Source organism: Rana temporaria, chromosome 2, assembly GCF_905171775.1.
Source record: "Rana temporaria chromosome 2, aRanTem1.1, whole genome shotgun sequence".
NCBI lineage: Eukaryota > Metazoa > Chordata > Amphibia > Anura > Ranidae > Rana > Rana temporaria.
This window is the reverse complement of record NC_053490.1, coordinates 366093996-366119894: the sequence shown is the minus strand read 5'-3', so window position 1 is coordinate 366119894 and position 25899 is coordinate 366093996. Positions and strand designations below refer to the sequence as shown.

Here is a 25899-nt window from a genome sequence, read left to right as displayed (position 1 = left end):
TTTCAGCTCCCGACACTGCGTCGCTTTACCTGACAATTGCGCGGTCGTGTGACGTGGCTCCCAAACAAAATTGACGTCCTTTTTTTCCCACAAATAGAGCTTTCTTTTGGTGGTATTTGATCACCTCTGCGGTTTTTATTTTTTCCGCTATAAACAAAAAAAGAGCGACAATTTTGAAAAAATAATTAATATTTTTTACTTGTTGCTATAATAAATAGCCCAATTTAAAAAAAAAGTCTAGGCCGATACGTATTCTACATATTTTTGGTAAAAATAAAAAATAAATCGTAATAAAAGTTATAGCGCCTACAAAATAGGGGACAGAATTATTTTTTTTTATTATTTTTTTTTTTACTAGTAATGGCGGCGATCTGTGATTTTTATTGGGTTGCGACATTATGGCAGACACATCGGACACTTTTGACACATTTTTGGCACCATTCACATTTATACTGCGATCAGTGCTATAAATTTGCACTGTATAAATTTGACTGGCATTGAAGGGGTTAACACTAGGGGGTGAGGGAGGGGTTAAATGTGTACCCTGCATAGTGTTTCTAACTGGGGGGAAAGGGGACTGACAGGGGGAGGTGACCGATCTGGACATCACGGCCGCCAGGCCCGCGCATCGGCATCTCAGTGATGCAGCGCCCCCCCAGTGGCCCGGAGGAGCGGAGGCCGTAAAAAGACGGCGACCCAGAGATTTAGAACCATACTGCGGCTGTATATAGTCGTATACGGCCGTCAGGAAGTGGTTAAGTAGGGTGTAAAATATGTCTGTCTTTGTCATTAAAATGAAAGTTTATAGAGAAATGTACCTGCTCCCCCTCCAGCCTGTTGGCTTCCTCTATTGTAGAGACAACATATCTTCCTCATTTTCCAAATGGTTCCATTGTCCCCTTTTGCGTTATGCAGTTATTGAAGAGACTACAGTGTGGCGGCATCATTAGGGGGTGTTGCCTTCTTTCCTTAGAAAGCCCTAGCACATGGGTCTTCAAACTATGGCCCTCCAGTTGTTCAGGAACTACAATTCCCATCATGCCTAGTCATGTCTGTGAATGTCAGAGTTTTACAATGCCTCATGGGATATGTAGTTCCGCAAAAGCTGGAGGGCCGTAGTTTGAGGATCCCTGCCCTAGCATGTCAATCAACTTAGAAGACACGCCACTCATCTCACATTAATTCCACCTATGCCCTTCCCATGTCCCGCCTTTGCCTCTGTCCACTGCCCATTGAATAATGGTAACTGTAATTCCCTGTGTAAAACACAGATGCTAGCATAGTGGAGGGCAATGGCGTGCTATGTCTGCAAGACTCCCCCTAGAAGCACTATATGAATCCAGCAGCACAGGCTCAGGGAGGGGGGTTAGAGCACGCGATTGCAGGTGTAAAATTAGGTAATCATAATTGTATACAATTATATTGTGTCATTTTCATGAACTTTGTTGTTGGTTCACTAAAAATATATAGGCTGCCTTTGGTTGTAATTTAATGTATCAGAAATGCACTAAGCTCTGTTGTGCACTGACAACTGTTTTTTTGTGGAATTAGTGGTGTTACACTTTCAATTGTCCTTTTGCTGAACTACTTCCACACTTGGTACGTTCTATCAAATATAGGCTGATCATGCTATAGTCCATAGTAAGAATTGGAAGGACTAAATATCCTCTTTAGGATGACACAGTACAGCTCAAAAATTCTGCTGCGGTTAGGGGACGGGTGTCTAAGCCTTGGCACATCTGTCTGCGTCCAGGGTCGCTCATTTTTTCCTAACCTCTAGTTGTGCAGATGCATGCTAACAGCATGTTTTATTTTATAAAACTCTGGCATTATTTTGTACAGGCTGAGCGGCCACAGGTGTTTGTATACAACTGTCATTTCAGCCCTATAAATCCACTGGTACATTTTTCAGTGATGAATACAAGCTACAAGACCCGCAGGTGAAGTTTTTTTTAAGGTTTATCTATTCTGTCATTATAACAAATAAGGGGGGATCATATGTGTTCTGATAATGTGAAATATGCTAGGAAGAACAAAGCAATTATTATTCCATTTTTAATGGAGATGTACTCCCTTCACTGATGAGAGAGAAATGAGAGTGGCTGAAAACCTAACACAAGACAACAGACACACAATTGTAGGGTCGAGCAGAGAGTAAAACAAAAATAAATAAATGCATGTTGCATACCCTGCTATGCTTCCAGCTACCGGTCATGTCCTCTGTGGTCAATTTTTCAACGGCTCGCTGTAGTTGGGTCTGGTGACCCTTGGTTTTGTTGGGCCTGTTGGCACAGTTTCTATCTGCCTAGTTGTTGCCCACCCTTCTCACTCAGGACGCTCTCTACTTTGCAGATAAAGGAGCTGTGTGTTAGTGGGTGTCCTGACTATCCTGCTCACCCCCTCCCCCCTCAAGAGGCTTTCTCCACAACAGGGAGAAAGACATGCATTACTGTGTGTAGTTACAGACAGAAGAACAGGAAGTGAGGATTTCTCAGAAGAAATAAGGACATTTAAAAGCAAAATTGAAGGATGAGGTAAGTGAAGGAGGACTGGTAACGGAAGCTATTTAGGGAATTTTTTTTTTACCTTTACAACCCCTTTAAATGCAAGCAACAGCTGTACCAAAAACAAAACCGAGCTAGGGAAAGGAAAAAGAAGGGGAATAAGTTGCAGAGAAATTATATCTCCCAAGAACAATCCCAAAAAGTTCCAAGACACGGAACACAAACAGTGGCCACTCACCCATGTGTCAACACAGAAGGAAAAAATGTTGATCCACCAGGTTGGTCCGAAACAGACCTGTAGACCCAGGGCAGACAAGGGGTTCAGCTACCACCAAAAGGCTTCTCTGTATAGCCCCCCTAACTATTAGCACTATGTAATGCACCTCCTCAGCTCTCTGGCTCTGGAGGGGAAATGACGGCAAATACCCACCATGGCCTTCTTAAATACCCGTCCACGCTTCGGTCGCTAATGCCGCATCCCACACGCCGCTATTTCCACATGGCGGAAAAGCAGCACGTGAATGATGGAGCCACGTCAATAGGCGATTGGCATGGGTACCGTCATGGAGATGATACCTCACTTCCGCCGATCCGTGGGTCACCGGAAGTTGCTCTGCGGCCATATTGATGATGGGCACGCCAGTCTGTGAGGCTAACATCACTTCCGGAGAACCTCCGATCGCCGGAAGTTATTCAGAGGACATGATGGAAATGGGAGGACCCAGTTGTGGGAAAACTAAACAGGAAACTCGGTGCCCTCCAAGTTCTCATAACCCTATGCATGGAGCGTGTTCCGATAGAGTGAACCCACCCTCGAGTATTAATTCTGACCCATGATTGTAAAATAACGGGGACAAGAAAAAAGGAAAGAAACTAATACCACCGTTGCCATTAGGTGCCCATAAGAATGTAACACTACACCCAAACCGGCAAAAAGGGAGGAAGCAAAAATACCTCCACCCCTTACCCGGCAACGGATGGGAAAGAATATGAGGAAATGATCACTTAAGGGGAATGAAAAAAATTAATTATAAAACCGAAAGAGATCCCCACCCCTGGGCCACGGGATTGATCCACAAAGGTGAATCACATATCCTGAGCCCCAGCATTGGGACCCCAATCTACCGCACCTACAATCAAGCTGGTGACTTAACCAAGGGAAACACAAAACACCATAAAGTTGGAACACAATCAATTCTGTTGATACATGAATATTTAAATGATACTCATAAAATGAGTTACGAAAATAACAAAAAAATTTTGCAAACACTTGCATAAATAATGCTAGTGCTAAAACGAAATACCTAAGAAAAATATACATAAGCAAAAACACAAAACCCTTATATATGTATCCCCAATTTGTCTATGGGTTCCGAAACCCCCACATGAGACAATGAGCGTCCAAAGGGAGGGGTGGTTGTTAGTTACAGAATCCCCAATGTCCAGAATACTGGTGTAAACCCGACAGAGGGGGACCCCACTCGATAATGCGAGATTAGCCCAAGGCCACCCAGCCAGAACAAAAACGGAAAGTCTATGTGCTATGCTCTCCTCAAGAGAAAAATCTGGGACCCCATACTAATCCGTTTTACCCGAGCTATATCCCTCCAAGAAAGGTCTGTAGCTTTCTGCCTCATTCAGGTCAGGGGGTGTCGTAGCCTTTTCAAACAGAGAAGGCACCCAGTGGGTATGTCCTCTAAAGCTTGCCTGTGTCCAATTTAACTGAAGGTATTTGCCTATAACCCAGGGTCTATGAAAACTTTGCATGCGTGTCTTGAAAATGTTCTGTTGTAAGCTGCCCTAATTTGGATTTTATCTTTGTTTTCCTACTTGTGAGTTTAAGCGCTAGTTTACTCTTAAAATCCACCTCTGAATAGGCTTCTGGCCTTCATTGTCCAGAAAGCTTACCCACCCTTAAGTGTTTTCATGCCTAAATCATTTTAATGTATATGTTTCTACCAAAAAGCTTAACCCCATGCAACACACAAGCGTCCTAGTTTCCCAATGCATTGTGCACTCAGAATCTTGTCTTAAAATGGTCCACCAATGGTACTATACTCCAGTGTTCCTATCTAGACCCTTTACTCAAAACTACTTCTGCTTTCTGGAGAGGTTGTGGAGAAGAAGGCACACTTGCACACCTATGGTGGACATGTTCTAAAATATCTACATTCTAGTGAAATATTTTCACATTTATGTTTTCGGTACTGAAACAACAAATGTTTCCTGACCCTGCTTTAACTCTGCTACTTTTAACACATGATAATTGACCTAAACTTCACCAACCTTTCATAATACACTATATAATTGCCACAAAGACTGGTAGCTGCTGCATGGAAAAACTACGGATAGCCCCAAATTTGCAAAGGGGAATTATTCTGTTCACAATGATTGGTCTGGACTCCACATATAGAACATACCATATGGCCAGAATTTAAGCATTTCAATACCAATGTACGTACATATTTATCCTGGTATTGAAGCTTTTTTTATAATCCTGTTAATATTTTCTAAGTTTGGTGATTTTGCACATTTGTTTTTACTTTTGTAATCCTAACCGCTGGATTACTTTTACAGGTGGTGGAAGGCGGTCCCACCTCCTCCAGCTGTTGTCTTTATCAGGCTCTCCCGAGCGATTGAGGAGCCCAGTAAGGATGCGACTGGCGGCATCAGCTTCCCCAGAAACAAATGTTGTTCCTTCCCTCACTGTGTGATGTCAGGAACTGGAAGCAACAAGGATTTCCACTTTAAGGCAATTTTATTAATTTGGAATAGGCTACCTCAACAACCAAAAAATGTAAAAAAAAATTATAATTTGTATTTATTTTTTTAATGCAGAGCACCACATGGTGCTGCAACGCTGGTGTGTTGCTCTCTAATGTAGCTGTGCATTATGTTGTCAATCTAAATTCTATGACATATTACCTCAGCTTACACTCACCGGCCACTTTTATAAGGTGCACCTTGCTAGTACCGGATTGGAACCCCCTTTACCTTCAGAACCGCCTTAATTCTTCGTAAAATAGATTCAATAAGGGTTTGGAAACATTCCTCAGAGATTTTGGTTTATATTGACATGATGACATCGCACATTTGCTGCGGATTTGTCAGTTGCACTTCCACGATGGAAATCCAAGGTGCTCTATTGGATTGAGATCTGGTGACTGTGGAGGCCATTGGAGTACAGTGAACTCTTTCTCATAATCAAGAAACCAGTTCGAGATGATTTGAGCTTCATGACATGGTGCATTATCCTGCTGGAAGTATGGATGGACATGGTCAGCAACAATACTCATGTAGGCCGTGGCATTTAAAGAGGAAGTAAACCCTCTCTAAATAAAAAAAAAACCCTGCAAGACAAAGGAATAATGAGCTAGTATGCATAGTTATGCATAATAAGCTAGTATGAATAACTTGCCTGAGATCGAAGCCCCAGCAGCGGTCCTCAGACGACACCTCCTTTGTCGCCGCCATGATACACGGAGTGACTCCCAGGTATTGCTGCTTCGGCACTGTGACTGTCCGGATGCGCGTGGGTGCCGACACTAACGGCATAATCGCCGTTAGAAGCGGCACACTCAGTGCGCCTGCGCCAGATGTCTACGACGCATGAACCATAGACATCTGTGCCTGTCTTTTCTGCAAATATCTCCTAAACCTTTTTAGAGACCTTCTAGATTAAGGCTTACCTGTAGGTTAATGTGTGTTAAAGGGGTTTACAACCATTTTAAACTATGCTCACCTGGTACTAAGGGGCCCAAAGCATGTCAAGAAAATATCCCCCACACCATTGCACCACCACCAGCCTGAACCGTTGATATAGGGCATGATGGATCCATGCTTTCATGTTGCTTACGCCAAACGCCCTATCATCTGAATGTCGCAGCTGAAATTCGAGACTCATTAGACCAGGCAACGTTTTTCTAATCTTCTATTGTCCAATTTTGATTAGCCTGTGCGAATTGTAGCCTCAGTTTCCTGTTCTTGGCTAACAGGAGTTGCACCCAATGTGGTCTAATGCTGCTGTAGCCCATCTGCTTCAAGGCTCGATGTGTTGTGTGTTCAGAGATGGTATTCTGCATATCTTGGTTGTATGAAGTGGTTATTTGAGTTACTGTTGCCCTTATATCATCACACCAGTCTAACCATTCTCCTCTGACGTTTGGCATCACCAAAGCTTTTTTATCCACACAACTGCCACTCACTGGATATTTTCTATTTTTTCTGACAATTTTCTGTAAACCCTAGAAATGGTTGTGCATTCAAATCCCAGTAGATCAGCAGTTTTTGAAATACTCAGACCAGCCCGTCTTGCACAAATGACCATGTTGCGTTCAAAGTCACTTAAATCCCCTTTCTTCCCCATTCGGATGCTCAGTTTGAACTTCAGCAAGTTGTCTTCACCACATTTAGATTCCTAAATGCATTGAGATGCTGCCATGTTATTGGCTAATTAGCAATTTGTGTTACCAAGCAATTGAACAGGTGTACCTAATAAAATGGCTCTGTGAGTGTAAGTCTGAAGGGAACCCTAAAGGAGAAGTCCAGCCTGAGCTCTTTCGGCTGGGCTTCTCCTATGGGTCACAGGAGTGCAATTTGTTTTGCTCTCCTCTGACCCGTTTTCAGCAGAGAGCAGTCTGAAGTCCGCTGTCTGCTGATGTCACACAGATCAGTGCAGGCATCACGTCATCCCGACTCTGACAGGCAGCAGCTCTCTGCTCGGGGAGCCGAGAGAACAGAGCCCTCGGCGATGTTCGATGGCTCGGTTCTCAATGCAGAGACGCCGGGGGACAGATGCTGCATCCACCTAGGTAAGTATAATTGGGGTTGGGGGGGGGGGGACCAAAACTCATACTTCTCCTTTAAGGAAAGCTTATGTCTGACTAACCTGCAAGCACTGATGCTTTTACCTGTTGTTGAAGGTTTCTGAATTCTTCTGATTTCTTTAGGACTTTCAGACAAGGTCAGTATTTAAAGAAGACAAACAAGAATACAGCAATTCTGGGGATGAAACCCAAGAGGAAACCTTTTTGGGAAAGAGAATACGCAGACAAGATGAAGACCAGTTCTTCGTGAATAAAAGTGTGGAGATCCCATTACTGGTATTGGCCCATTTCATTGTTCATGCTACTTTATTGTATCTTTTTATATTTTTTTAATGCCCTTAAACAAACCCTTACTGCTAAACAGGACCTGTAGCTTTTACAATGTTCTTTAGATATGCATATGAAATCGGCTGCATGCAAATAAACTTTAAAAACCCTAAAGTTTGTATTGTTCACAATTTATTGTGGTCACATTATAGATGGATTAGGGACCTACTGATGCACTTTTGCTGCACTGGAACGCACCTTTCCAGTGGAACAAAAGCAAATCAAAAACGACTTGCCGTTTAAAGCCTATGAGATTTTTTACCGCGCTGCGCTTGCACTGCGGGTTTAAAAATTCTGCATGCCGATGCTCCCTCCTGTTCCCAACGCTGTCTCTCCACCACCTCCTTCCTCTTCCCGGTGGTAGCATCGCTCCTGAGCTGGAGAATGTTGACCATGGGTGAGGTATTATCACTGGTTAAGGACGCTGTCGGGTTCTGGCTCCTTAAGAACCACCCGTCAGCATCCTTATCTAATGAATAGTGGCGATGGTGTCCGTAACAACCATCTATTCACAGCTTATGGGCAGTGTGAAAGGGCCCTTAGCCTTATAAATAGAAGGGTGTTTTCACCATAGCAGAACAAATGAGTGAGTTGCCACATCCCTAGATACATAGAAAAAAAATGAATACCCCCTAGGTGGGACTTTAAATTGGCAACAACACTAAAGGTGTATAAGTAATTATTGAAAGATAAGAGATAAAAAATCATCAATCACATATGATGATTATTAAAACGCATAGACAATTGACAAAAAACAATATACAAAATACATATTATCTTGCAGTAGAATATTGGCACATATAATTACATAGTAGGCGAGGGCACAAGTCCAACATATGTGTGCGATTTTATGTCCGCATTACATTTTATATCCCTGTATGTTGTGGTCGTTCAGGTGCTTATCTAATCGTTTTTTTTTTAATTATTGATGCTCCCCACTGAAATCACTGCCTGTGGAAGGGAATTCCACATCCTGACTGCTCTTACAGTAAAGAATCCTCTTCTTCTAATTTTAGTGAATAGCTGCGTGTCTTATTACATTCCCTTTTGCAGAAAAGTTTTCTCCCTATTGTGGGGTCACCAGTACGGTATTTGTACATTGAAATCATATCCCCTCTCAAGCGTCTCTTCTCCAGAGAGAATGAGTTCAGTGCTTGTAAGCTTTCTTCATATCTAAGGTTCTCCAGTCCCTTTTATTGGTTTTGTTGCCCTTCCCTAGACTTTTTCCAGTTCCAGCACATCCTTCCTGAGGATTGGTGCCCAGAACTGGACGGCATGCTCCAGGTGCGGCCAGGCCAGAGTCTTGTAGAATGTAGGGAGGCGGGAAGAGGAGGAATTGATTGCTTGAAATAAGTGACAAATTGCCAGTGCAATCGATCGCAACCTCCACCACCTCTGCCTCTTACTGAGCCCATCCCCTCACCACCTTTGCTGCCACCCCTCCTCAACACCACCATCGCTGCCACCCCCCTCAATACCACTGCCACCCCCCCCTCAACACCGCCGCTGCCACCCCCTTAATGCCACTGCTGCCACCCCCCTCAACAATATCAACCCCCCTCAACACCACCGCTGCCACCCTCAACACTGCCACCTCTACCAACCCCCCTCAATACTACCACTGCCACCCCCCCTCAACACCACCACTGCCACCCCCCCTCAACACTGCCGCTGCCACCCCCCTCAACACTGCCGCTGCCACCCCCCTCAACACTGCCGCTGCCACCCCCCTCAACACTGCCGCTGCCACCCCCCTCAACACTGCCGCTGCCACCCCCCCTCAACACTGCCGCTGCCACCCCCCCTCAACACTGCCGCTGCCACCCCCCCTCAACACTGCCGCTGCCACCCCCCCTCAACACTGCCGCTGCCACCCCCCTCAACACTACCCCTGCCACCTCTTCTCAACACCGCCACTGCCACCCCCCTTAATGCCACTACCACTGATGCCACCCCCCTCAACACCCCAGAAAATAAGTATCGAAATCATGCTTTTTATCGATTTGTGTATGTGTGTTTTATTAAACATCATATGTGATTGATGATTTTTTATCTTTCAATAAATATTTATTTTATATACCTTTTAATGGGCCGTACAGACGACCGAACATGTCTGCTGAAACTGGTCCGCGGACCAGTTTCGGTAGACATGTTCGGTCGTGTGTAGGCCCGAGCGTGCAGGATTCCAGCAAACATTTGCCCGCCGGGCCTTTTCCCAGCGGACAAATATTTCTGGACTTGTTTTAAAACAGTCCGCTGGAATCCTGCCCGCTCGGACATGTTCGGTCGTCTGTACAGACCTACCGTACATGTCCGAGCGCCCGCCATCCCTCGCATGCGTCGAATGACTTTGACGCATGCGTGGAAGCATTTAACTGGCAGGCCCGCCATCGTCGCGGCGACGCCGCGGACACGCCCCGCGTATTGTTTACGCGCGGATTTCTGTACGATGGTTAGTACAGCCATCGTACAGAAATCCCCGGGCAGACATGTACGGTGAAAACGGTCTGGCGAACCGGTTTCATCATACATGTTTGCCCGTGTGTACGCGGCCTAAGTGTTGTTGCCAATTTAAAGTCCCACCTAGGGGGTATTCCATTTTTTCGTAGCCTTTTTAAAGTGTTACTAAACCTTAAAACTTTTTTACCTTTAATGCACTGTTTGCATTAAGGTTAAAAAACGTTTTCAATTTCCCTGTGCCCCCCTTCCCTGTGTGAAGAGTAAGAGGGGGAGAATAGATCAGTGCTGTGCATGGCTGCATCTATTCTCCCCTTCTGCTTCACACAGCATTTGAGAAGCAGCAGGAGTCATTGGCTCTTACTGGTGTCAATCAAATGCAGTAAATAGGAAGTGGGTGGGCAGGCCTATGTCCCGCTGTGTAAGTCGATGGAGACACAATAGACACACAGGTCGGGAGCGAGCAGACGTTTGTCATCATAGCAATCGGTTGGCTATGATGGACATAAAAAGAAGAGGAGAAACCAAGATCGCCGCCGGGAACCCCAGAAGAGGAGGATCTGGGCCACTCTGTGCAATACCAATGCACAGAGCAGGTAAGTATAACATGTTTTGGTATTTTAATTGAGAAAAAAAATGACTTTAGTAACACTTTAAGTGAATGTGGTAACACATCAGCCCTTTCCAATAATATTGGCATCTATTTGATGGGCATAAAACGATAAATAAAAAATAAATTGAGTTTTTGTGATTTAAAAACTTATGAACCAAAGTATTTGTCTAACTTTTCTCTTAATGCTTTACCAACCGTTTGCACAGGTTATTTGCTGCTGTGTGCATTGCAAAAAGAAAAATGCATACATATAAGGTATCCTTGTTCTCTGATTTATTAAATACAAAAAAATATATTTTTGGAAAACTTGCATGACCATATTCTCCCCTTTTTTCAAATTATGACCTATATCCTAAATACATTTTTTTTTTTCTGTGAAAGGTGCAAAATGTAGGATTGATTACAAAGGCTGTTTGGTGCAGAATTGAGTTAACAGAAATAAGGATTTTGCTCTATATGGCTATAAAGACTTGAACTGCCTGCACAAAGTAAAACATGGAATAGAAAAGAAAATCTTTTTATGTATGACAATGAAAGGAAAACGGTTTGATATGATTTCATTATCTTTTCTACTTTTAGGGTGGTTGGGCAGATATGCCCTCAAACTCTACAGAGGCAGCTGGCACCAGTACAAAGAGACATTCGGAACCAGTTGTGAACTATGGACTCTCTCATACTGCGCAGGAACTACGGAAAGCATTTATTTTGGCGAAGAAAGAAGAGATCGAGTTGGTGAGTTTCTTTTCATTAGTTGAGGGTTGAGTGACCTCACAACTACTTTAAGGCTGAGCAAGAACTAGTTATTATAGGGTGAGAGAGCACGTCTTATTGTACACTTCTTAACCACTTTAGCCCTGAAAGGATTTACCCCCCTTAATGACCAGGCCATTTTTTGCGATACAGCACTGCGTCGCTTTAACTGACAATTGCGTGGTCATGAGACGTTGTACTGTAACAAAATTGATGTCCTTTTTTTTTACCACAAATAGAGCTTTCTTTTGGTAGTATTTGATCAACTCTGCGCTATTTTTTTGTTTTTGCACCATAAACAAAGAGCGACAGTTTTGAAAATAAATAAATATATTTTTTACTTTTTAGCCGACTACTTTATGAACCTGTTGATGTAGGATCACTTTACTGTATGCTTCCTAAAGAGGTTCCAGGGCAAAATGTCTGAAGATTCACCTACTAACTTGATTTGGATCTGGTCCTGTATGCTAGTTTATCAAGGTCCAGAGTATTTTAATGCAATTTAGGACCTCCCTGTACATATGCATACAGGTCCTAGGACTCGTGGTTTTGTCTTTTTTAGGCCACTTTCTCACTGAGGCACTTTGCAGGCACTGTAGTGCTAAACATAGCACCTGCAGAGAGCCCTGAAATAAACCTTTTTCTCTCGCTCCAGTGTGAAAGCCTGAGGCTATTAAAGGGGGGCATGTGAGGAGTGGAATAAAAATACTGGCAACCACTGTCCCTTATAATATATTATGAATATTACCACAGTCAGCTACCCATATTATGAATGACTAGCTAGCTAGCTGACTGTGGTAATATGGGGTAGCTGTAGCTGACTCAGACTAGGTAATATTCATAATAATAAGGGATAGTGGTCCACTCATTGCTCGGCTCACTCACAGGCTCACATGCACCCCTTTAATAGCCGTGACGGTCATCATCTGCTGGAAGCCAGGCCTGGGCGAAGCTGACTGTGTTCACAGTGTGCGTAGTGTTCATAACCCTTTCACGCCGAGCGTACGCATATATGCGTCCTCGGCTTTCGGGGGGTTATACCGGGATGAGGCCTGCAGCTGCAGGCATCATCCCGGTACTGTTGTTTAGAGCCGGCGATTGGCTATCCAGGCTTAACAACCGATGCGGCTAAAAGCTGCTCGGTTGTTATGCCGGAGGAGCGGGAGGGGACACCGGGAGACCCGATCCTCCATCCAGGGCCTCCAGTGTCCAGGCGCAGACTGAAACTAAGCCGTAAACGGCTTTGATTCAGTCTCTGCATTGGAAACACGGAAGCGGCGTCATGACGTCACTTCCGGGTTTCTCAGCTGCCAATGGCGCCGGATTTTAAAAAGTACACAGTATTCAGAATCGCCGTTTTCGGCGATCTTAATACTTTGAAGTGCATAGGAGGGATCGGGGGTCTTTTAGACCTCCGATCCCTCCATAAAGAGTACCTGTCACCACCTATTACTGTCACAAGGGATGTTTACAGCAATAAAAGTGATCAAAATGTAAAAAAAAAAAACAATTTAATATTTTAAAAATTAATAAAATAAATAAGGAAAAAAAAATAAAATAATTTAAAGCACCCCCCCTCCCCGCGAGCTTGTGCAACAAAGAAAAGGCATACGGAAGTTGCGCCCGCATATGAAAACGGTGTTCAAATCACACATGTGATCATCAGAGCGAGAGCAATAATTCTAGCATTAGACCTTCTCTGTAACTCTAACCTAGTAACCGTAAAAAAAGTTTAAAGCGTCGCCTATGGAGATTTTTAGGTACCGTAGTTTGTCCCCATTCCACGAGTGACATGCTTGGTATCTATTTACTCGGCGTAACTTCATCTTTCACATTATGCAAAAAAATTGGGCTAACTCGACTTTTTCATTTTTTAAAAATTCGTTAAAGTAAATTTTTCCCAAAAAGTTGCGTTTGAAACACCGCCGCACAAATACCATGAGACATAAAATATTGTAACAATCGCCATTTTATTCTCTAGATTCTCTGCTAAAAATATATATATAATGTTTGGGGGTTCTAAGTAATTTTCTAGCAAAAAATACGGACTTTAACTCGTAAACACCAAATGTCATAAATAGGCTTAGGCATGAAAGGGATAATATATGTTATAGTACAGTACAGTTAGTGGCACATGGAAGGAAGCCGCATCACACTCTGAAGACTGACGTCAGTTCCAATATCCGCCATTTGCGTTCCACGCTAGTTACGTTGAACCGGCGGCGACATACGAAAATCGCGGGTCACCCAGCCTGGAGATCGTGCGGGGGGGGGGGAATGGATGGAGATCGCGCTCTTATCTCGCTTAGTCGTGCAGCTCTACAATATATCCAAGCAAATATAGATTTTTAAACGCAAAAGGATCTAAAACAAAACATTAAGCGTACAGAATATGAAGGGTTAAAAACAGGAAAAGTCCCAGGAAGCCTGTATTGTTCATATAATGGTCACTGTAGTGCATAGCAAAGCACTATACACAGCACTTCGGGTTAAGGAAAGTGTCCCCTGTTGACGTAATAGCTTATTGTCCTTTGGTCCATTCTGCGCCAGGTCCAGATGGGACAGATCTCTTCTTTTCCTGAACACGTAGATTGTACTTGACCTTTGACAGGATTTGATCAGTCCCCACTCAGTGGGTAATGATCAAATCTGTCAGGGCCCCTACACAGGTTTCAGCACCCTTCTCCAGGGGGTACTGCTTAACCACTTCCTTACTGGGCACTTAAACCCCCTTCCTGCCCAGAGGACTTTTTGCGATTCGGCACTGCGTCGCTTTAACTGACAATTGTGCGACGTGGCTCCCAAACAAAATTGACGTCCTTTTTTTCCCACAAATAGAGCTTTCTTTTGGTGGTATTTGATCACCTCTGCGGTTTTTATTTTTTGCACTATAAACAAAAATAGAGCGACAATTTTGAAAAAAATAAAAATAAATTCTTGTTGCTATAATAAATAGCTCAATTTTTATTTTATTTTTTATCCTCAGTCTAGGCCGATACGTATTCTACATAGTTTTAGTAAAAAAAAAAAAAATCGCAATAAGCGACTGGCTTGCGCAAAAGTTATAGCGCCTACAAAATAAGGGACAGAATTATTTTTTTGTATTATTTTTTTTTACTAGTAATGGCGGCGATCTGAGATTTTTATTTGGACTGCGACATTATGGCGGACACATCGGACACTTTTGACACATTTTTGGCACCATTCACATTTATACTGCAATCAGTGCTATAAATATGCACTAATTACAGTATAAATGTGACTGGCAGGGAAGGGGTTAACACTAGGGGGTGAGGAAGGGGTTAAATGTGTAGCCTATTAAAGTGTTCTAACTGTGGGGGAAGGGGGGTGACTGGGGGAGGTGACCGATCTGTGTCTCTATGTACAAGAGACACAGATCGGTCTCCTCTCTCCCTTCGAGCACCGCTGTCTGTGAGAGCCGGCAATGAGAAATGATCTCATATGTAAACATATGAGATCATCTCTCATTGGGCGCACAGATCGCCTAGCAAACGGCCACTCCGATTGGCCGTTCACGGCGATCTGTGATTGGCTGTGTCCAAGAGACACGGCCAGCACAGGAGTTCCCCGCTGCGCGCTCGGGAGCGCACGCGGGGAGCGCGGAAAGGGGCGGACGTCAATTGACTGCGCCTCAGAGATGTAGAACCACCCTGCGGCCGTCAATAGTCGTACGGCCATCGGGAAGTGGTTAATAATTTTCATTGGGGATAAAGAAGGGAATAATGATGAATGATATACAGACAATGTATAAATACAGTTGGTCTACTGCAATTCTGTAATGTACCCAGCTATAGGATCCTGCAATTCCCAAGTATCCACAGTGTGAACAATGTCTAATGATACATGAAACCCATCATCCATCCAGTCTCTTATAAGATACAACATGTGACCTGAATGGCTTTAAAGAGGCAGTAAACCCAGTTTAAAAAAAACAACAAAAAACACCACCTGCAAGAGAAAGGCATAAAGAGCTAGTATGCATAGCACATTATGTAATACTCCCCTCCGATCGGAGCCCCTGCAGCCGTCCTCGTACAACGCTCGGGCGGCCGACATCTTGCCCGGAGTTACTTCCGGGTATCGCGGCTCCGGTGCTGTGATTGGCTGGAGCCGCGATAACGTCACTCCCGTGCGTGCACGTGGGAGCCGCCAGTCACGGCACAGCCTCCATTAGGAACGGCACGCTCTCCGTTGCTAAAGTGTAAGTGTAAGCGCCAGTCCCTCAAGGGATAGTGGAAGTTGCAGGGTTTTTCAGGAAATTCTAGGAGCGCACCCGGCCCATATGAAAGTGGTCATTATTTAAACTATTTTCTGAAAGAAGCAATTGGGAATGAGAACAGGGGTATTACAGAACACGTAAAGGAATTTTGGCAGTAACGTCATTTTAAGTAGGTTAATCCTCCCAACCTGGAAGAGGGGCAGGGACCTCCCAGGTCTGGCATCTAGAAGTGAGGCGTTGGAGTACGGAGTAGACATTATCAGTTAAGTATAGGGAGGGGTCTTTTTGGATTTCTATACCCAAGTACTGAAATTTAGAGACACACTTCAAGGGAATATGGGTTGCTATAGGGGAGTTTGCGTGAAACAGTGGGAACAGTAAGGATTTGTCCCAGTTAATCCGGACTCCTGAAAACGAACCGTATTGATTTATAAGCTTCAGAGTTACTTCTAGGTAGTCGGACGCATTGGGGAGTTAAAGGAGCGCAAACTGTTTTAATGTGTCTGGGTCAATATCTGCTCTGGAGGTGTATAGGGTCTCATAGTACTTTGCAAACCGGGCATTAACCCGCAGGGGGGCAGATTGGATTGCAGTGTGCCCTGCTCATCTCTTATATTTGCTATGTGGGATATAGAGGAGCGCTCCCTGGCTAACCACGCCAGCAGTCTACCTGTTCTCTCTCCTTGTTCAAAGATCCTATGGGTTTGGCTTAAGAGGAGTTTCCTACTAGCGGTAGTTCTTGGTAAGGAAATGTCCCAAATGGATTGCCTGCAGAGTGAGATATGTCTCCGCTTCTCTGTGGTGTACATAGTCGGACTCCAATGCTCACGCTTTTAGTTCTCCGCCCTCCAATGCTAGCTGCGTATCCTTTTTAACCTTGCCAATAACTCTTTGATATCGACTACGAGTATATGCCTTGTAGGCATCCCACAGCCCTGGTGGGTCGGCCTTACTGACATTGTGTCCCAAATAGGATCCCAGTTCCCCCGCAATCTCTGGGCCCACCCTCTCATCTGTGATCCAAAATCCGGATAGCCTCTAGAGGGTTGACCCAGCCGGCGAGTCCATGCCAAGCTTTCAGTACCATCGGAGCATGATCCAATATGCCGCAAGGCAGAATCTCCAGTGCCAAAGTGCGGGAGAGCAGGGAGTCACCAGACAGAAACGGGTCAATTCTGGTGAAAGAGGCATACGTTGCCCAGTGACATGTGTATTGTTTAGCGTTAGGGTTTTTCCACCGCCAGACATCCTGCAGCCAGTACACCTTTGTCCAACGTGACAGGGTGGAGTCCACAGCTTAATCGGCGTTAAATCTGTCTATACTTGGGTTTGAAGTCACCAGCTAGTAATACACCAAATCTGGGGTAAAGAGCTATCAAAGGGGTTAGTTTGTGTAGAATGGTCATGGCGGCCGATGGGCGAATATATAGTCTCGCAACGAGCAGCTCAAGCCGCTCGCACATTGCGTGAAGGGCCATAAACGTTCCAAGATAAAATGGTTAGAGGAGCCATCATCTTCTTCTTAAATGTAAACGGAGATAACGGATTACAATTAGCATTGCATAGATGGATATCTGCATTATCTAAGGCACAACTGTGCTAGGTATTAATACAATACATTCAAATGGGGTCCCCACGCCATCTAGTGGAAGTAGAGCAACACCACACAATTGGGACTGACATAAAATAAAAGTAAAAGGGAAGAAAAAAACTATGCCAGAAATCATTGCTGCACACCGTTGAAACCCCTCGGTGTGCTTTCCCCCCAGAACCAGATAACATGGCAACTGCTGTGGAGTGTTGCGAATGAAGAAGCACCCAAGTGTTTTAGTCCTAACACCAAGAGTCCGGCCGGACACATAAACAGGATTTTAACGGTCCCTGCAGATTCATGGTTCTCCCAGAAGGATTCCGGGGGCACAAAACTTAGTCCAGTTGCAAACAGAACAAAAACCTCACCCGACCGCCCGCCCGCACAGGATTGATGCAAGCTTAATAAAGTGTTGGGGGAGCATAGGTGACGGTGAAAGTGTAATGGCTGTCTAACATCTAGGGGAAGATCTGTGTAAGTCTGTACATTTCACATGTAAAATTTACAAATATTTGTTAACTCAATGCAGTTTTTTATCTTTTAGATTTGGAAAAATGTTGCGGAAATTTCGCCAAAATGTTGTACGTTTTGTTGTTTGTATGTGCTAATAATGATCTTAGTGTACTTTTAGCAAACATATTGTTGTGATAAACATTAGCACAACTATTGTTGGTCCTAAAAAAAGAAGAAATCAGTAGCACCTTTTTATTACCTTTTAAAAACTCTGAAAGTTGTAAGGGTAGAATAATAAAAAAAAAAAAAATATGGAAAAATTGCAAAAAAGGTCCAGCCACCTGAGTGTAATAGTTGATTGCAAGACCTGGCACTAAAAGGATTAAGTAACGACTTTGGATAATATGTCCTATTTAGCACAGAGAGAGAACTTGGATAGAGTGGGGCAGCAGGATTTTTCTGGTACCATCAATGGATATTACAATTTTTTTTCTTTTTAAAACAATACATTTTATTTGTATACGCATACATTATATAAAAAAGACAGTCCATCAGGACAACAAAATACAGGCAAACAATTCCCTCTTAGCGTGTCCTACATCCCCATCGAGGGAGCCACCTCCTACCTGGGGAGTTACTTCAGATGGATTTTGGTGTAGGCCATCAGGCTCTCAACATGTTTCACGGTTACCCGCTTCTTCAGGAGAATATAGAGGGGTTATGTACTAAAATACAATTGGATCATTTTATGTATGTGTGCGTGTGTGTATATGTATGTATTTATGTACATATAGTATCTAACAAAAGTGAGTACATCCCTCACATTTTTGTAAATATTTTATTATATCTTTTCATGTGACAACACTGAAGAAATTACACTTTGCTACAATGTAAAGTAGTGAGTTTACAGCTTGTATAACGTTTTAAATTTGCTGTCCACTCAAAATATCTCAACACACAGCCATTAATGTCTAAACTGTTGGCAACAAAAGTGAGTACACCACTAAGTGATAGTGCCCAAATAGCCATTTTCATTTCCCGGTGTCATGTGACTCTTTAGTGTTACAGGGTCTCAGGTGTGTTTAAATTTTGTGTTATCGCTCTCACTCTCTGATCCCGGTCACTGGAAGTTCAACATGGCACCTCATGGCAAAGAACTCTCTGAGGATCTGAAAAAAAGAATTGTTGCTCTACATAAAGATGGCCTACTAGGCTATAAGACCCTGAAACTTAACTGCAGCACGGTGGCCAAGACCATACAGCGTATTTGTGAAGTAAATTGCGATAACTTATATTTATATAAACATTTTACCACGACTGATCCTGTAAACTTGTTAGTTAAAAAACAAAAAGTATGTACATGTGTCTATAGTTATTAATTAATGTGCAAACAATCAACAAATAGTGTGCAATAAATACCAATACAGTGCCCTGTGCAGAACTATAACATAGGAATCTCTTAATCCATAAAAAAAATTGAAATACATCCAACAAGATTTCAAATATGATACTGTTACAATCCACAGACTGAATGTGCCCCAAGAAAGCAAGAAAAATGTATTGTATATGAAAAAAATATAGAAAATATATGTATATGTGCTAAGAAAGGCCTTAATAGATAATTTCTTGCAGTGATGCCCAGCTATGTTTCCACCTTGAAAGTGGAAACATAGCTGGGCATCACTGCAAGAAATTATCTATTAAAGACTTTCTTAGCACACATACATATATATATATATATATATATATATATATATATATATATATATTTTATTTTTTTATATTTTTTCTGTGGATTGTAACAGTAGCATATTTGAAATCTTTTTGGATTTATTTCAAATTTTTTGATGGATTAAGAGATTCCTATTTTATAGTTTGGCACAGGGCACTGTATTGGTATTGCACACTATTTGTTGATTGTTTGCACATTAATAACCATAGACACATGTACATACTTTTTGTTTTTTGAGTAACAAGTTCACAGGATCAGTCGTGGTAAAATGTTTATATAAATATAAGTTAGCGCAATTTACTTCACAAATACACAAATCTAAACCCAACCTTTTGAGGTTGCATTTTTATTGCAGCAAGACTTAATAAGAATATTGATATCATCTTGGCGCCGGTAACACACAACTTTTTCTAAGACCATGCAACGGTTTAACAGGACAGGTTCCACTTGGAAAGAGGCCTCGACCAAAGAAGTTGAGTGCATGTGCTCAGCATCATATCCAGGGGTTGTCTTTGGGAAATAGACTTATGAGTGCTGCCAGCATTGCAGCAGAGGTTGAAGGGGCGGGGGGGTCAGCCTGTCAGTGCTCAGACCATACGCTGCACACTGCATCAAATTGGTCTGCATGGCTGTCGCCCCAGAAGGAAGCCTCTTCTAAAGATGATGCACAAGAAAGCCCGCAAACAGTTTGCTGAAGACAAGCAGACGAAGGATATGGATTACTGGAACCATGTCCTGTGTTCTGATGAGACCAAGATAAACTTATTTGGTTTAGATGGTGTCAAGCGTGTGTGGCGGCAACCAGGTGAGGAGTACAAAGACAAGTGTGTCCTGCCTACAGTCAAGCATGGTGGTGGGAGTGTCAGGGTCTGGGGCTGCATGAGTGCTGCCAGCACTTGGGAGTTACAGTTCATTGAGGGAATCGTGAATAACAACATGTACTGTGACCTACTGAAGCAAAGCACGATCCCCTCCCTTTGGAGACTGGGCCGCAGGGCAGTATTTCAACATAACCCCAAACACACCTCCATTATGACCACTGCCTTGCTAAAGAAGTTGAGGGTAAAGGTGATGGATTGGCCAAGCATTTCTCTAGACCTAAACCCTATTGAGCATCTGTGGGGCATCTTCAAATGGAAGGTGGAGAAGCGCAAGGTCACTAATATCCAGTGATGTCATCATGGAGGAGTGGAAGAGGACTCTAGTGGCAACCTGTGAAGCTCTGGTGAACTCCATGCCCAAGAGGGTTAAGGCCATGCTGAAAAATAATGGTGGCCACACAAAATATTGAAACTTTGGGCCCAATTTGGACATTTTCATTAAGGGGTGGACTCACTTTTGTTGCCAGTGGTTTAGACATTAATTACTGTGAGTTATTTTGAGGGGACAGCAAATTTACACTGTTTTACAAGCTGTACACTCACTACTTTACATTTTAGCAAAGTGTCATTTCCTCAGTGTTGTCACATGAAAAGATATAATAAAATATTTACAAAAATGTGAGGGGTGTACTCACTTTTGTGAGATATTGTGTGTGTGTGTGTGTGTGTGTGTGTGTGTATATGCACACACACATCTATCTATCTATCTATCTATCTATCTATCTATCTATCTATCTATCTATCATATATAATATATACACACACGCAGTATACAAGATAATTTTTATATATATAAATTACCATAGCAGATACATGTCATACAGTTCTTTTAAACATGTTAAAGAACATAGTAATGTGGGGACGCTCACCCCAAAATATGGGACTAGCTGGCAAACAGCCACAGAAGGGCATCAAGGAAGAGGACCCTGGGCGAACATGGGAGCAGGTAAGCCAGAGCCACTGGGATTTCTCTGTATATATTATAAAGACATAAGTATATGTAGTATCCATTTATGAAGGGTACATTTTATGTAGAGTATAAAAGGCAGGTTGATTAGGATTATGTCCCTACCATCTTGAGGCTTTACTAGTCACTTGCTGGCTGTACAGGCTTTGGGGTGAGTAGCACTGCCTTTTGTATCTATGTGTATGTTTAAATCCCCTGTGTTTTTTACAGGGCTGTGAAGTCGGTAGATAAATGTTCCGACTCCTCAGTTTTTTTGTACTTCCAACTCCGACTCTCCGACTCCTCTGTATTAATATTTACGAATGTATTTTATACATTCCTTGAAGGAAACAAGGCAACATACCTGTCATTACCACAGGAGTTTTTATAGCCTTAGCTGAATGACAGCAGTTTTTCCAATGGTTTACAGCTTCAGTCTTGAACTTTTGACCCTCCATTCCCTTCACTTATACAAGTGTCTCTAGTCCTGCAAAAAAACATATTTACTTAATCCCTTATCAGTGAGAGGCTAGGTTACCCATGGGCGCTGCGTTCCCTGTAACAGCAGAACACAACACTATGGAAAGTATAAGTATTGCCGCTCCTAATTGTGCGTTGCGTGCCATATAGTGAAGCACATGAAAAGCATGCTTTTTCATGGTTACTTAACGTGTTCGTTTTGCGGTTACGTGAGGCACTGCATGCATTGGTCTTTATTCTTAAAGCAGAGAAGTCATTAATTATAACTTTTTGTGAATTGGGACATTTAAACTTGCTTTTTTAATTCCAATCTAAATTTAGTAGGAGTCGGTGCCGACTCCAGGTACCCAAAATCTCCTCCGACTCCGACTCCACAGCACTGTTTTTTTATGCATGTTTTTTTTTTTTTTAGTACCCTTATGATTTAGAGATATTAGTCCTATACCATCTTCTTGTATATCCCTAGGTACGCTGCATTATTTAACAACTTTATCTGTATATTGCAACCTACCTCATAAGCTATACATCTTGGAAAAGAACCATTTTAATCTATTAAATCCCAGCACTGCTTTACCTATGACATAATTTCTTGAACTAAGACCAACTTTAGTTCCTAACACTATCGTACTAGTATGTAAACCTCTATCCTTATGGTAAATACCCTGCCTTTTATACTCTACATAAAATGTACCCTTCATAAATGGATACTATATATACTTGCATATGTCTGTATAATATATATAGATAAATCCCAGTGGCTTTTGCTTCCTGCTTCCATGCTCACCGGGGGTCCATTTTCTTGATGCCCTTCTGTGGTTGTTTGCCGGCTAGGCCCAAATTTTGAGATGAGTGTCCCCACATTATTATGTTCTTTAACATATTTAAAAGAATATATATATATATATATATATACACACAGTCCCTGACAAAAGTCTTGTCGCTTGTGTACAAATTGACCTGAAGTGCCACTAAAATATATTTCTAATCAAGATTTTGTTGCAAGAAATGGGTCATTTTAATCCCAACAGCTTTTGTAATCATGTTTCAGTGCAAAACGAAACTGACAAAAAGTATTCTAATATTCACAGCTTAGTAAAGCCCATTGAGTAAATTTTTGCCAAGACATAAGTGTTGTCGCCTTGTTATATGAGCTGTGGCTAATAATGGATCAATTAGGTCTCAGGTGTGTATAAAAAGAACACCAGTACACTAGACCTTCTCAACTGCAACTAGACCTCTGCAAACATGCCTAAGATTCACCCGGAGTCTAAAGTGTTGATTATCAAGAGGCTGAAGACCAGATACACTGCTGATGTGGCAGACACCTTCAATGTGTCTCAGCGTCAAGTTCAGAAGATAAAAAAAAGATTTGAAGAGACTGGAGACGTTTTGGACAAGGCCGGGTCAGGCCGACCCCACAAGACACTTGCTCGAGAGGACCGTTTGTTGGCTCAAAAATTCAAGGCCAGCCCATTTTCCACTGCAGCAGAGCTCCACGAGACCTGGTCACCTGAAGTCCCTGTATCAACCAGAACAGTTTGTCGGATTCTGTCTCGAAATGGCCTCCATGATCGAATCGGTGCCCATAAGCCAGCACTAAACAAAAGACGATTGAAAAACCGTGTGGCATTTGCCAAGGGCCACAGCCTGCTAAAAGGATGGACTCTGGAAAAGTGTCAGAAGGTGGATTTTTCAGATGAATATTCTGTTGAATTGCACCACAGTCGCCGCAAATATTGCAGGAGACCTACTGGAACCCGCATGGAGCCAAGATTTACCCAGAAATCTGTGAAGTTTGGTGGAGGCAAAATCATGGTCTGGGGTTACATCCAGTATGGGGGTGTGCGAGGGATCTGCAGGGTGGAAGGCAACATCAATAGTCTGAAATACCAAGAAATCTTAGCTACCTCTTATATTCCCAACCATAAGAAAGGCCACATTTTGCAGCAGGATGGTGCTTCATCGCATACTTCCATCTCCACATCAAAGTTTCTTAAAGCGAAAAAGATCAAGATGCTCCAGGGTTGGCCAGCCCAGTCACCAGACATGAACATCATTGAGCATATGTGGTGTAGGATGAAAGAGGAAGCATGGAAGACGAAACCAAAGAATATTGATGAACTCTGGGAGGCATGCAAGACTGTTTTCTTTGCTATTCCTGATGACTTCATCAATAAATTGTATGAATCCTTGCCAAACCGCATGGATGCTGTCCTTCAAGCTCATGGAAGTCATACAAGATATTACATTTGGATCTCACAGCACCACTACTTAATTTGCTGACATATTTTTGGATTTTCAGTAAAGTTGTTCAATTTCTGTATAGGCGACAAAACTTTTGTCTTGCCAAAATTTGACCTTTCTGTCTTGATTAAATGATAAATCTTTTTTTCAGTAAAACTAATTTATTTCAGTGCATTAAACATCATTTGGGAGGGCTTTAGCTTTTCATATGAGCTATTTCTAACACCAATTGATTAATTAAAAGTCAGGTTAATAGCAGGAGTTTCTACAAAATAGAGAAGCGACAAGACTTTTGTCAGGAACTGTATATATGTATATATACATACATACATACATACATACATACATACCTTTTCCATTTGTATTTTAGTATGTACACTCTCTATTCTTCTGAAGAAGCGGATAACCGCGAAACATGTTGGCCTACACCAAAATCCCCCTGGAGTAAACTCCTCGGGTAATCCCTCAATGGGGATGTAGGACACGCTAAGAGGGAACTGTTTGCTGTATATTGTTGTCCTGATGGACTGTCTTTTTATATATTGTATGTGTATACAAATAAAATGTATTGTTTTAAAAAAAAAAAAAACAATGTTCTTTGATGGTACCAGGAAAATCCTGCTGCCCCACTCTATCCAAATTCTTTCTCGATATTATTTAGGATGTGGGTATTTATATTTTAGAAATTGAACCAGCTCTGAGCAGTGATTTCCTATTTATTATACTTGTCAAAACGGACTACAATTTCTTTAGCCATCCCCATATGTAATATTGGGTTGGAATGGGCTCACATGGGCAATATCCCTGTAAACAAACTGGTAAAAGAGAATATATAAAAGTGCATAACTATGTTTTTGTTTTTTTTCCCCCTTTTTAGGCATTTTCCCAAGATTGCAGGACATTTGCATATGTTGCCAGCACCTTACTAAAAAAAGACCCATCTCTTGAGGTTTCTGTGTCAAATGCCTTACGGTCTACTTTGCAGGACATTGCTGGACGTTGTGTGCAAGAAATGAGCAAATTCATAGACCGTTATGACAATATCCCTGTCGACATTTCAGAAAGACTGCAGAATTCCGATATATGAGGACTGATGCTGACCGTTTGTATATATAGGGATCAGCAAGATTCTTTATTCTTTTTCTTTTCTTTTTTTTATCATCTTGGACTTGTTTCTAGCACATCTAGAATTTTTTTATAGAAACTGCACCCAAGTGCCCAAGATTGCCGCAGTCAAGGCATGTCTGAGTTGTATTCTTGATTGTGTTATTCTGGTTTGAAATAAACTCCCACTTTTCCCAAACAGTATTACATATGGGGAGATAAATAAAACCATAGACCAAAAAAACATAATCTGGTTTATTTATATGCTACATGAAGGGTCCAAGGCTGTATTTACCATGCTCAAAACTGGAATAACAGTATTCTAGCAGACCATACAGTGCTTTGCACCTGTATGTGTGTTGTCTTTATGTGTGTTACATGAAATGAGAGCCACTAAGCAGGAAAGATGTCTCTTGGTTATATTTAATAGCAAATCCTTCCTGTTTGGTTGGCTTTCAAGTTTATACTCCAAAAAACAATAATCCTCTCCATGTATGTTGTATACATTGCAAGGTTTTTAGCAAAATTTAGTGTAGACACCTACCTGTTGCTGCTGGTAGAACCTTGTACCTGCATTCCACTCACCACTTCCTGTTTTCTGAGTGAAAGGGTCTTCTTGTTTGCTAATAAGCATTCCTCAATATATCAGCTAAATACATTTTTGAGCTTAAAGCAGTTCTTCACCCATTTTTTTGACATTGGGCTCATCCTAATGCCCACCCATAGTGTATTATTATTTGGATATTGTAAT

General features: G+C 42.4%; 1 protein-coding gene across 3 annotated transcripts in view; it reads left to right on the top strand.

The window, feature by feature from the left end:
- LOC120927185 (dentin matrix acidic phosphoprotein 1-like) overlaps positions 1-25587 on the top strand; it is a 115674-nt gene extending 90087 nt beyond the window's left edge. For all 3 annotated transcript variants that reach the window (XM_040337689.1, XM_040337691.1, XM_040337688.1), the window contains 3 exons: positions 7454-7606; positions 11307-11459; positions 24922-25587. In XM_040337689.1, the coding sequence (XP_040193623.1) occupies positions 7454-7606; positions 11307-11459; positions 24922-25131 (516 nt within the window). In that variant the 3' untranslated portion in view covers positions 25132-25587. The remainder of the gene's footprint in view (positions 1-7453; positions 7607-11306; positions 11460-24921) is intronic.
- The last annotated feature ends 312 nt before the right edge of the window (positions 25588-25899 follow it).